Source organism: Malaya genurostris, chromosome 1, assembly GCF_030247185.1.
Source record: "Malaya genurostris strain Urasoe2022 chromosome 1, Malgen_1.1, whole genome shotgun sequence".
Classification (NCBI taxonomy): domain Eukaryota; kingdom Metazoa; phylum Arthropoda; class Insecta; order Diptera; family Culicidae; genus Malaya; species Malaya genurostris.
Genome location: NC_080570.1, coordinates 74,877,083 through 74,890,231, shown reverse-complemented (window position 1 = coordinate 74,890,231; position 13,149 = coordinate 74,877,083). Strand labels below are relative to the sequence as shown.

Genomic DNA, 13,149 nt, shown 5'->3' with positions numbered 1-13,149 from the left:
ATGTCAAAGTAATGCTACGATGGAAAAAAATTTATGTAAACTACCTCCAGAAATAAACGTATTTATGAACAAAATATAAGACAAGTATTCTGATTAATTTAACATATCATTTGAATTAAAAGAGATCAACTTCGGACAAAATTATGCAAATGGAAATACAACAACAGTTCACGTAGTGCTCGCTCTGGTGTGTGAAAAAAATACAAGGTTGTGTACTAGACAAGACCGATCATAATGACATTAAAATGCAATTTTGAAACTCTCTTATCAATAGATTTGAACTTTAAAAATAGGCAAATATTTGTAAAAACACTAACGTTACTAATATATCATCGTCAACTCCGTACAAAAAGTATTTATAATAATATTCTATGTTTTTTGCGAAATTCGGCTTCCTATCGTAAATCAAGATTTCTGTTCACGGTCAGCGCTACCGTAACCTTATCTAATGTTCATCGAGTAATAATATTTTAATCCTCAAATTACCTAGTGAGAAACGTTTAAAATTACGGTAATTCTGAGCTAACTCTATAAGTAAAGCGTTTTCGACAACCCATAGTATTCCCACCTGCACAGGCCTGGAGATACTTGCTGGGTTGCCGGGTCGCACGCATATTTTTAAAACATTAGTTTGACTAGTGACAATCAAACAATGTAGTTATGTAGTTCAATTCGAATTTCCGTGTTGAGCATTAAGACGTTTCTAATCGTCAACAGTTTTATTGGTGCTCAGTTTCAGTTTTCCTCAACTCATCCAAGAATCCCTGCACCCCTCAATCAACTATGTATTTCGATATTGGACATCTTATCATTAATCCGATTATGTCTCTGACATAACCCGCCTTTTTATCTATTCAAATCGCTGCGTAGCAAGATTTTCACCCAGTATGCGCAATAATATCACTGCTCGAATTACTAACTGAGTTGTAAGTGTTCAAAAACTCGATAACTTCAATTCATGTTTATTTCTTTGAGCTCTTAATTTGCACCCCTACATAGGGAACAAAGATGCGTTCCTCATCACAAACCCGTTTCGGGACGGGGACCATTCAAGCTTTTTAATTCATTAAAATAAAAATGAAGTGTTGATCAAATTTAAACCCTTTCAACTATATTCCCAAAATGGCTTTGCTTCTTCAAACGGCATGTAAAATGCGAAAATCAATTTCGAAAAATCCATTTTTTACTAATTTTGTTACAACACGAACGTTTACATTCTGATAATGAATGTCTTCCCTCTACTAATTAAAACAATATGATAATTAGCACGTCAAAAACGTGCCTTTTCCCTCAAAATAAACTCATATCTAGCACCTAAAAATCTCCATAAATTTAACTCGTTGTCAATGTCAGTACCAAATTATAACCATACGCCCTCCAAAATGCCAATCGGCTCCATACACAAGCGCTGCTCACCGAAATCCGACGATTAAGTTTTTATGAACTTCTTGGTTGAGCACATTCCGAAAACATTCCACGGTGAGCTGAGAACACGAAGCCAAGAAAAGTTTCATAAATCAAGCAGCGAAAATCTAAGCAACGCTTAATACCTTCACGACGTTTCGGTAATCCATGTTATGTGCACAATTTAGCCGCTGCAGAACCTTCACTAGCACACAGTCGTTCGTTTCAACGAGTTTCTCGAACACGACAAGAGTTAAGAAAAAAATCGATTTCCCTTTCGGTATCTACATAAGCGTGGTTCTTGCCTCACCGAAGACAGCGAAGATCCATTTTAAAGCCCCAATCATGCCACCGAGAAGAGCGTGACACGTAGCTTTAATTTGGAAACCCTTTTTTCTCATTTCCTACAATTTGGTCATGGAAGAACCAAAGCCAGCCATCAACAAGCAAAGAAGAACACGTTCTCTCCATCTTTAACAGAAAACAAAAAAAAAGACTACAACGTTGCCTCCTTCAAATAGCTACGCCAAATTGAAAACAAGATTACCGAAAACAAAGTTTTCCTCACCCAAAAGGAGGCAATCGTCGTTTGTACCATCATAGAAGAGCGTCGAGCGCGCCTCTTGCCTGATGTTCCAAATAAAATTGACAGAGAAATGGAAAAACGTTCCTAACGCGAATTCACCTTTACTGTGAAGATGCGATTCGCTATCGGATGATCGGAAAAGTAAAGAAGGAAAAAAAACGAAAGTCCAGTAAATCAGGTGCGAAGCTCATGGACCAATGCAACTTTTGCAATTCCAAAAATGTTCAATTAATGTTTTGTTCTGCAAAAGGCTATGAAAGTATTTAGTGATATAAAAGGTTGTCGTGTTAATCTATCAAGTGTCAGGATGCTCTAGAAATTGATCCAGAAAGAGTAATTCGTTCATTTATTGTCCAATTTAAAACAACAACGAAATGTCAAAAGTAAAATTCGGAATGATATTACCTACAATCCCAGCTCTTATAGGATATGGCACAATCTATTACACTGTGTAATTGTAATTTTAATTTCAATTATTAATTACGAAAATGTCAAGCAAGATATTGTTACCCGTTGTTTCACAACTTCCACGAAATCTAGGACAGGATCCAGCATTCTTAAGGGATTCCAAGAAAGGAAGCCGTTTTCAACTTTCCACAGTTACAATGCCGCTTCCACTTCATATTCAATTTTAATTATAGTTGCAATCTCAACGAATTTCCTTATTTCTGCAAGAACAATTTCATAACTGACACAGTTGCTTGGATCCTTTCTCATAGGCAAGCTAAGGGAATATCGTTTGCATTTTCCAGTTCCGGATGTTGGAAGACGAGAAATGGAAAAGTAAAGTTTTTGTAGCTTCCTTATCAAACACGAGAAGTCGTCCTTCACGTACATTTGCATAAAGTATGATTTTTTTAGTTTTCCATTGTCTGCTGGAATACCCAAATATGTTCGGATGATTTAGTGAAATCCTACACGTATTATCTTACTATGCTCACCAATCATAAATGCAATTGGAAGGATAATGGATTCCTCTAAACACCTAAAGTGAATTTGAACATCAACAATTCAATTTGCCTGCATTGATATATGGGTGATTTATTATTAAACATGAATAGCTACTTCAATGAATTAAAATCATGATTAGCGAAGGCAATTAGCAACGCCCTATTCCAGGATCCAGCGCAATTGATCCAATTACTTATTCCTGAATGGATGCATACCGACAGAAACTATTTCCAGTAGCTTTCCGAACACCAATTCATTAGAATAATCAAGTCGCTATGTAAATGGTATTCATGAAGAACCGACAATTACGAACCACATTCTAGTACTAAACCGGTGCTTATGGTTTAACTCTCACTTATTCACTCTTCGATGATGGCATCCAACCACAGCTAATCCTTGTTTAGTACACTAGCCTAACTAGGAATGAAGGAGAAATGAAGTTATTTCCGCCTGCTTCAATATTAATCCCGCATATCATTACATGCAAATGAAAATCAATAATTCTTGAAAAAAAAAGTTTGTTACACTCCACTTCCAAGTAGCATTTACTGTTTATACGTTAGTAACATGCACTAGAATTAAATCTTATGTCGTTTTCACTTGAGAAAACTGAAACTGAGGTAGTTTCATCAAGCAAACATTTTTCACGAAACTGTGTTGGGTGCGCAAACCTGATATAAAAACCAGGTTCGAAGCTGACTCGATTTTCAGTTCAAGAACGTCGACACTAGGTTCGAAACTAACTTCAAATAAACGGTTTGACAGCAGTTACGATAGAACCTGGGTTAGGTTTAGCATCAATCGAAAACGTCATTAATTTCACTTGTCGGTTCAGGCACTGGGCTAAACGGGAATGCTCAGTCTGCTGACATTTATCGAAAGGAAGTAATTTGTGAACATAACATACAGAATTAAAGATGTATCTATAACTATTGAGAGAGCATAAATAATTACAACAGAACAAATATTTACTAATTTCTAATCAAAACAAAAAAAACTGTACCAGGTGTGCCAGTTAATAATGCGAGATTATTTCAAGAGATGTTTCGGCAAACAGGAATTATTTTATTGCGCCATTTCTTTTGCAGTACCGTCCCAAAAAAATGCTATTATCACTAATTATAATAATTGCAAGTTAGATATACATTAAGTGAATTGATCATGTCGACATTTTTACCATGTGAAGAACTTTTGCGGGACTCATTACTTAGTTCGGAAGAAATATACTGCAGTTTCCATCGAAGATATTTGAAAGCAACTACTTTCAATAAATTTATTATTTACAATCAACATTACAATGGCTGCAAAGAATATTCATCTGTTCATTCCCAAAACCGAGAAAGCATCTCTGATTCAGTCCGACAGAGGAACTCTAACGGTTTAAATAAAATGATCCGTTCTTACAGAACTTACAGGGGATACATTCCTACAATTAATATGAAACTGCCGATCTACGCCAACGACCAGAATAAACACATACACATTGTCATCATGTTCTGTATATTTATATATGTATTCATCAAACCAATGTCAACTAAACATAATGGCTCACAATCTTTGGATCTATACTAGATATTATTATATTTAGGAAAAAGTGCTACACATACGGGATACGAACTACTGCTAATCAAACTACTCTGGATATGTCGAAGCATAACTCAAAAAGCAAACTGATTGTACAGCACTTCAGACTGTGTACGGCCGAAGTAGTCCTACAAAAGTCTTTCCCCTGCGGTGTAATCCCATAAGAAAGCGCTCCACACTAGAGATGGGCAATCTGTTCGCGAACGGTTCAAAAGAACTAACTATTCTGGAAGAATAAGTGAGTAGCAGTTTTTTGTTGAAGAACGATAGTTCTCTAATCTTTCCAAAGGGAATAAAAGTAATTGAATTTTATAAGAAAGTGTATGAATAACTGTATATTTCGAAACGGTCGTAGTTTTTAAGAATGCAATAGAAGAAATTGTATTGTAACGATTTTTGGTATGAATCGTTCGCGCCGAATATCGGTTACCGTAACACGGGAAGAACACAATCTTAGACCGAGCAAATGTTGCAGTAACTTGCGAATTTTGTGCGGAGCGAAATAAAACGCGTTTAGTTAGAATTCAACATAACTCCATCTTCTTTTTTTATTCTCTCTCTCTCTCTCTCTCTCTCTTCTCAATTCAACTTACTGAGTTTCATGGCGGCTTATCTAGATAATTCCAATCTAGGTTTAAAAACGCTACACGATCATGGATTCCGTAACACAGCTCCCCTCTGAAGACTTGATCGTCCCGATAAGTCCCTAATCATGTGACTCGTAAGGTGCCAGGCAATCCAAGTGAACAACCTTGCTGCGACAGTTATCACGACGAATTTCGTAGATCAGGTCACTCAGTTTCCGTTGCACACTGTACGGACCATCCCAATCGCATTGAAGTTTTGGAGATTTTCCAACCTTCCGTATAGGGTTATAAAGCCACACTTGTTGACCGATATTGAAACTGATCGGATTAGCGCGTTCGTCGTAGTGCACCTTCATGCTTTCGGCAGATAGTTTCAAGTTGATCCTTGCCACCGTTTGTACGTCCCGCATAAAGTCAAGTTTCTGTTGCAAGTATGAAGGAAGCGATAAATTTACATCTGAAGGAACTTGTGGGCGCCACAAATCAATAGGGAGTCGGATTTCTCTCCCTAGGGTAAGTAGCGCTGGAGTAAATTTTGTGCTGTTGTGAATAGACGCTCTATAACTCATCAAGGCCAACGGTAAAATGTTATCCCAATTTTGCTGATCTTTGTCGACAAATTTCGCTAGATAGTCCAGCAAGGTTCGATTCATTCTTTCGACGAGACCGTCGGATTGAGGATGTAATGGAGTAGTCCGAGTCTTTTCCACACCGAGAATTTTAAGTAGTCCTTTGAATACCTCTGATTCGAAATTTCTTCCTTGATCAGAGTGAATTCGCCTCGGTACACCAAATCTAGATACTACCACAGAAAGTAGTGCTTCCGCCACAACATCAGCAGTTTGAGTGGGAAGCGCCACGGCCTCCGGCCATTTTGTGAAATAGTCACATATCACCAAAATCCATCTATTTCCCCTAGAGGTTGTCGGTAATGGACCCAGAATATCGATTCCTAACCTTTCGAATGGTTCGCTCACAATTGACGGTTCTAGGTTACCTCTAAGACGCCGATTTGGACCCTTTCGAGCAGCACACGTCACACATTTCAGGCACCAGATCTTAACATCTCTCGATAAACCTGGCGATAAATATTTGCGACCTCTGGAAAAGTGCACAAAAGTGAGTGTTGCATTTCCATAAAAGAGTTTGTTACCAACGAAATATAATTATTTCCTCTCGTACGGTTTTTGCAGACACATTCAAAATTTCTGAAGGACGAATGAACGGTTCAGGACTAGTTCTTTCTGTAGAATTATCAAGTTCTGAGCGGTTCTTTGAAATTAACTGTTTTGCCCATCTCTACCTCACAAGGTAGACAAGGAGAGTTTTCAACTTGTGGGGTCGAAATCGTGTTATTGTAGATTTTTTTTACAGTTAGACTCCGCCAAGGAAGTTATTGGCAATGTACATGAAGTGTAATGAAAAATATACGTATAGTTGAATGGAAAGTAATCTCCGTACTTATGCAGAAGGTATCAAGCCCCCTAAACTGCTGCAGAATGAAACAAAGTATCAGCAGCGGATAGTTACTTAAACATAGAGACAAAAGATATCAAAGTGTTTCATTCAAATCAGCTGGGGATGCAGAATGAAGAGTTGTACACTGTTAATCAAGTCATAGCATTCCATCGAAGAAAATCAAATAGAATACGTTACTTACTCAGATAATTTTTAATATCGTTTAAAAAGGCATGCGAATCATTTAGTTCACTTTGATAACTGGGCGGATATTTCCAATACAATTTTTATTGAATCTTGTGTGATTTATTACGATTTGAGTCGCCAGATTTCCTGTCGTGTGAAATAGAACTGAAACATTCATAAATCAACGGAAAGAGGAAAGAGCGGCCAACAAAGTGCAACTGGTTTTGAAGGTTCTTTGTGAAAACACAAAAAAGCATATGAAACTCCCAGTCATCCAGTGCTCAAAACATCAATTTTCAGCAAACCAGGATTTTCAGGAATTAATTTCGTTGCAAACGAGTTGAAACAAAACAAAACGAATGAGCAACAAAAAAGGTAGATCCTATTTCGCGCTGCGCCACTCTGATAGGTCGGTATTGGTCGCATTTGTTTGGCACGATTCGTTTGGTTATTTTTTTTTCCGCGGCTGGTGACTGAATGCCTGATGGTATTCTTGCTTTTTTTTGTTGTATACCACCACGCCATTCCAAACCGGAATGCAATATCATAAATTGAATGCATACAAAATCTATGATGCCACCGAGTAATCCTACTGGGAGCAAATTTGGTCCACTTGGATGTTGGATGTCGGATTCAGGTTTAGTTAAAAGTTGTCATTTCGAGATATGCGGAAAGTCGATGTGGATAAAAGAGTGTTGTTGAAAATCAATTCCTTCTATTCAATTGATGATACAGCCTTTTTGATCAAGGTTATATTTCAAATCTGATAAGTGTCGATAGATAACATCCATGAATCAATGTTATATTGGACTGATGAGGGTGCTAAATAATGATTGAAAATAAAAATATGTTGTTCATGTTTGATCCCAGGTACATGAAAGTTTAACTGAAATAAAACCATCTACTGTGATACCTTGACATTCAACAAACAAGTAATGAAATATTATGCATACTTGCATCGTAAGAAACGGATTTTCCGTATAATTTAACGATAGGACGCACTGTGAAAATGGAAGCTTCTCCGCAAAACGCTTAGTCTCGGAAGAAACATTCCGATCACTCTTGTTAGGAACATACACAGTAAAACCCGATATCGCAAAACAACTGAAATATACCATTTTTTATAATTGTACGCCACACTCGTCCACACCAAAAAGCCCCTGGGTAATGGGCACTACTAATCTCAGTTATAATAAAACGTTGATGTCTTGGATATCTCTTTCAAAAGGTCGCATAAGTTTTTGCATGCACTTTATTCGAATCGTTGTAACTCGTAAGAAATGAAACGCGAATCTCGCATGAATTGCACCAAGCCCTATCCGCACTCGACCAGTGAAGTCACCAGTCAGGCCCGTTTTTTTATCGTGAATACGACTTACTTTACTATGGGGCGCCTTTTCAAAATTTTCCCTCTGAGAGAGTGATAAGTTTTTGTTCGTGAATATCTCTTGTTGTTAACGAATCAACATAATTTTTGCTACATGCCATCGGAAATATGATCACAATTTTATGATAAAATTGTCTGTTGTGTGACATAATCTCAAATCTAATCTTGTGACATAATTGAATAATCTCAAATAATTCAAAATTTAACTTTTCTGAAATGTTTGGTGTAAACGAGTATCAAAAAGGATAATTCATAAGGCGCGTTTGCCTTTCTCGTATTTTTAAAGCTCACAGCTCAGTGATCTGTGGAATGATTTAAAAACTGTTCCAGAAAGTATAGACGCAACCAAAAAACCGCTGCCATTTCGCAATGGTTCAGAATCTGTCAATTTTTATGGCTGCGTCCTGTTGTTTACACTCTTCTCTAACATCTTGTGCAGTTGTTTATTCGTTTTCATTAGTTTGTTTCAAAATGCGTTGTTCAGAAGAACAACGTCGAAAAATTGTGTACAAATGGTGCACAGAACGCGGACTGTCACTGAGAAAGATAGCAAAAATGGAAGGAGTAAGTGGAAAAGCCGTGCGAAATGCAATCAGGAAGTTCGGTGAGTATAACACCTTTGAGGATAAACCAAAAACGGGTCGAAAAAAGGTCCTGCTAACCCTCAGTTGGATAAACGTATACTGAAGGTGTTCGAGCTAAAGATGGAGGTTTCAGTTCGGAAAGTGGGCACTTCGAAGTCAAATATTCTTCGTGCTAAAGAACGTTTGAATCTTCGAACCTATAAGAAGCAGAAAAAACCAAAACGTAGTCCGAAACAAAATTTGAACTGCATAATCATGAACGATGAAATCGATTGAAGTCGAAAAATTTGGTAAGAAAACTATGGTCTGGCAAGCAATTTGTAGCTGCGGTAAGATTTCGAAACCCTTCATCACCACTGCTTCAATGAGCAGCGAAATATACATAAAGGAATATTTACAAAAACGACTTCTACGCATGATTCGAAGCCACAAGGATCCTGTTGTCCTCTAACCAGATCTTGCTTCTTGTCACTACTCGAAATCAACGGTAGAATGGTATACTACCAAAAATGTCACTTTCGTCCCAAAAGACATGAATCCACCAAATTGCCCACAACTTTGACCAATTGAGGAATTTTGGGCATTAACGAAGGCACATCTTAGGAAACATGTCTCGGTAGCCGAAACCATTCAACAGTTCGAAAAAGATTGGAAAAAAGTGTCAAAACTTGTCGCCAAGACGTCTGTACAGAATTTAATGAGGAACGTTCGCATAAAGGTGTGCCAGCTAGTCTACAATGGCTAAGTAGCAAATGTTCAGAATAATATTCTGTTGTTGTAGTCTAATATTATTAGTATATCGAATAAAAAATTTGAAATTTCAACACTTGTGAATTATTTACAGCGAAATCAAAGTGCGTCCATTCTTTCTGCGACAGTCTTTATATAATCTAACTACCAATAGAATTAAAAATTTTTAACTTAAACGTGTATAGTAAAAGCATTGAAGTATTTCAATAGTACACTATTGAAAAACTTGTCTCATTTGACCCATGTCAACACCAGCCAATCAGAACGCCGTTAGGACCGCCCATTAGTGAAAAAGCTACAAACGAAATCACGTAAAAAGAAATCTCCTAACAATAATTGAATCAGTTTGGATTCTATCGCCACTGCGAGCAGATGTATTGTGTGTCGTTTGCTAGTTTTGCTTCCGACAAGAGCGATTACGTTACAGCTGCTAGTCGTTTGCATTGATAAAAAAAAACAACGTAAAGAGGACAACGGTGGGGAGCATCACACAAAATCAGCCGTTCTAATGGCTCTGAAAGTTTTCTAAAGAACTATTAGCAAATCGAAGATAAAAATCCTCAGTTTAATGCAAATCTAGAACTGTTTGATTAGATTTGTGCACTTTTCGCTGTGTGAAATTCACAGTAATCGAGATTAAGTGAAGCTTTCTTTGTTTTTGCGAAAAATGTGAAAAAAGGGGAATCCTTGCATGATTCATACAATTGAACCACTAATTGATATTCGGATGTGTTAAGGAGCATGTCAGTTGTTTTCGTATTCACGACATCCAGTAATGTTTCTGACATTACCCACCCGCCTTTTTTCTCATCGGCTTTGACTGAGCGTGCTATTTGTGCATGTATTGGTATGACGGATCCGGCCAAATTTGTAGATCAGTCGCAACGATACACAAATTTGGATTATTGAATATATGTTTATTTGAAGAATAGAAAACACTTTCAAATCATTGTATTTCCGGACCCCTTGAAAAATTCTGGCCCGGGGGAAATCCCCAACCTTCCTCCCTCCCTATCGGCAACCATGCATGGTGATGATAATGTAATTGCTTGGAAGGTTTCATCGATCAGGAACGAATTTGCTATACGCTTTTTCGAATCACGTGATTTGTCTAGGCAGCTGCATTTAATCTTTACACTAAACTTTTTGATGATGTTGCAATGCAATACTAGATTACAAATTCCAAAACGAAATTTATCAGCAGAATGCAGCTTTTACTTCTCTTCCCAAATATGTTGTATCGCAGCAAGAGCATCTCTAATTTTATTTTCAGTATGTTGTTAATGCTGGTGTTCGATTCTCATGAAAAAACAAATATCATCACATCACTTCAGTAGCAATTATCAAACTATTAGTCATATCCACTCCGTGATCAAATCAGAGAGCATAACAAATTTCATTTTTTACATTTATAAGTGAGCGATCGATCTCGTTATGGTCCGGCTGTGTCCAATTTCTTCACCATATAAAAAGTGTAAATTGACTGCCATCCCTATCCAGCCAAGCGGGGGCCTGCGTCCTGTAGCTCATCATCCAAAGCCTAGAACGGGGTAGCAAACAACAATTGTAATTTCTAAATTAAAAAAAAATTACCTTCTTGTTTGACTAATATTTTATCGTAACAACATTTTGTCATGCAGTTTGTATTGTGATTAAACTATTCATTCTAAACGAGCTGAACTTTTAAAAGCCAGTCTTAAACCTGGTAACAGTGCAATAAAACTTGTGAACGAACCAACATATGCATAACAAAGCATCAACGAAATGAGTTTCAACCCATTATACCGAAGATTACGTCGTCTATCGAATGCTCCCACCCAATCGAAGCAAAATCGTAAGAATTGAGTAAAGCATGTCAAGTTGATGCCAGACGAAGACTTTCGATTTTTTCACTTTTCGCAGCAACTGAGCTATCCAATTTCAATGTCGGTCGGAAGACTCGTTTGCCTTATCATCGTGAGAATATGTACAGGTACACAAAACCACATTTTTCGGACTTGTTTACCACAACCATATTGCACATCTCAATTCACACTCCGTCACCCGAAATGGAACTGGAGGGAATAAGGTAAAAAAACAGCACTTCACCTTTCCTACTCAAGATCGTGCCACGCGTCAAAGCAAGTCAATTATATGTATGTCAACAGTTCTTGAGGTTTCTATCCCTGGCGCTCTTGTGCGAGACAAGATGTCGCTCTACAGTGCCCATGGAGTAGATTTAGTAGATATATAGCGTACCCACAACATTGTCGAGGTAGGCACCAGTCAAGGAAGCCATTGGCGAAGAAGGAGAAATATTTATTTTCGTCATTATTATCGCCCTCTTGACGTGCCAAGACGTGGTTCAAAGTGGAATTGTTAGCGGCTCCACAAGAAGTCCGCTCTCATGGACGTTATCCAAGGAGCGAGAAGTGGAAAATTCGATTATCGATCGACACGCGATCGTTCGGCTAGGCAGAAAATATCAAAAATGCAAATATGTTAGCTATATCATATTCCTTCTACGATTAGATAAATTTATCAAGAGATAAAACACTTCAAAATCGTGTTAATTTGACAGTCATATGATGAATCACAACTTTAAAATTATAGCTTACAACCATTGGCGTAAACATACTTGTCCGGGTGTATCAGACGTTGTCTTTTAATTCCATCAATGCAAATACGCATGAATGGCCACTCGAAACGTTTTATGTGGGTGCTTAGGATTTTTGGAACGAACGGTAACTGGACGAAATATACGGCTGATAGGTGTCGCTATAGCGTATCTGTGATATGCCACCGAGCAAGAGCATGTCAAATATTTCCAACGTACCGGTAACGACACAAATAAATTAGCATGACCTACTGAATTATTTAGCCCATGAAATATATTTTTCTCGAAGCAAGAGTGAGACGTGGAAATGAATAATGATCAATTTCGTGTATGATTCATCATTCTTCTTTTGAACAAAATTTGGAATTATACTATTTTCCTGTTTTCTTGTAGTTGTTACCTAATTGATCTTTTGGTGACAACAACAAAGAATTTAAAAAATGTTTCAATATGTAGGGTAAAGTGGAGAAAGATTCCGCACATTTCTTTAAGTTAAGATGAAATGAACAGGAATTAACGAACCGTTAATGTGAATATTTTTAAAAGTAGGTACTACAAACATCACTATTTCATCCAATATATTTATTCAAAGATTCAATTATTATCATTATTAAGAATTATTAGCAACAAAACATTTTTTTTTCTGAGCGCAATGCCGCTTCGCAGGGTGAGATGCCACTTGTGAATTGATTTGAGGTGGTCCGCTTTCGTGTGATTTGACGCGACTCGAATATTTTTTGTGGGGATGCGTGAAGTCATTGGTTTATGTGGTGTACCAGCAACGATTGATGCTTTAGAAACCAATATTCAATCTAATCTTCATTTTAAATGTCAACAAATTATCTACCAAATAAAAAAATAACAGGCCCATTTCACAACTTGGCTTGTGTTTTATTTAAATTTTAAATCAGCAAGCACTTAAAAAACACCCTTTAGATATAGATGTCGCTTAATTCCAAACGACAGAATACTATGAACCCCATACAAAGTTCCTGAATTTCATTTGGATCCGACATCCGGTTCCGGAATTACTGGGTGATATGCACCAAGAATGTGAAAATAAGGTCACTCACTTT

The 13,149-nt window shown here is 37.3% G+C and overlaps 2 protein-coding genes across 4 annotated transcripts in view; both read right to left on the bottom strand.

The window, feature by feature from the left end:
• Nucleotides 1-13,149, bottom strand: part of LOC131440500 (titin) — a 350,616-nt gene that overhangs the window by 236,075 nt on the left and 101,392 nt on the right. The window lies entirely within an intron of this gene.
• Nucleotides 5,232-5,765, bottom strand: LOC131426233 (uncharacterized). Its single transcript, XM_058588813.1, has one exon. It carries the CDS (start codon nucleotides 5,763-5,765, stop codon nucleotides 5,232-5,234), a length of 534 nt encoding a protein of 177 aa, XP_058444796.1.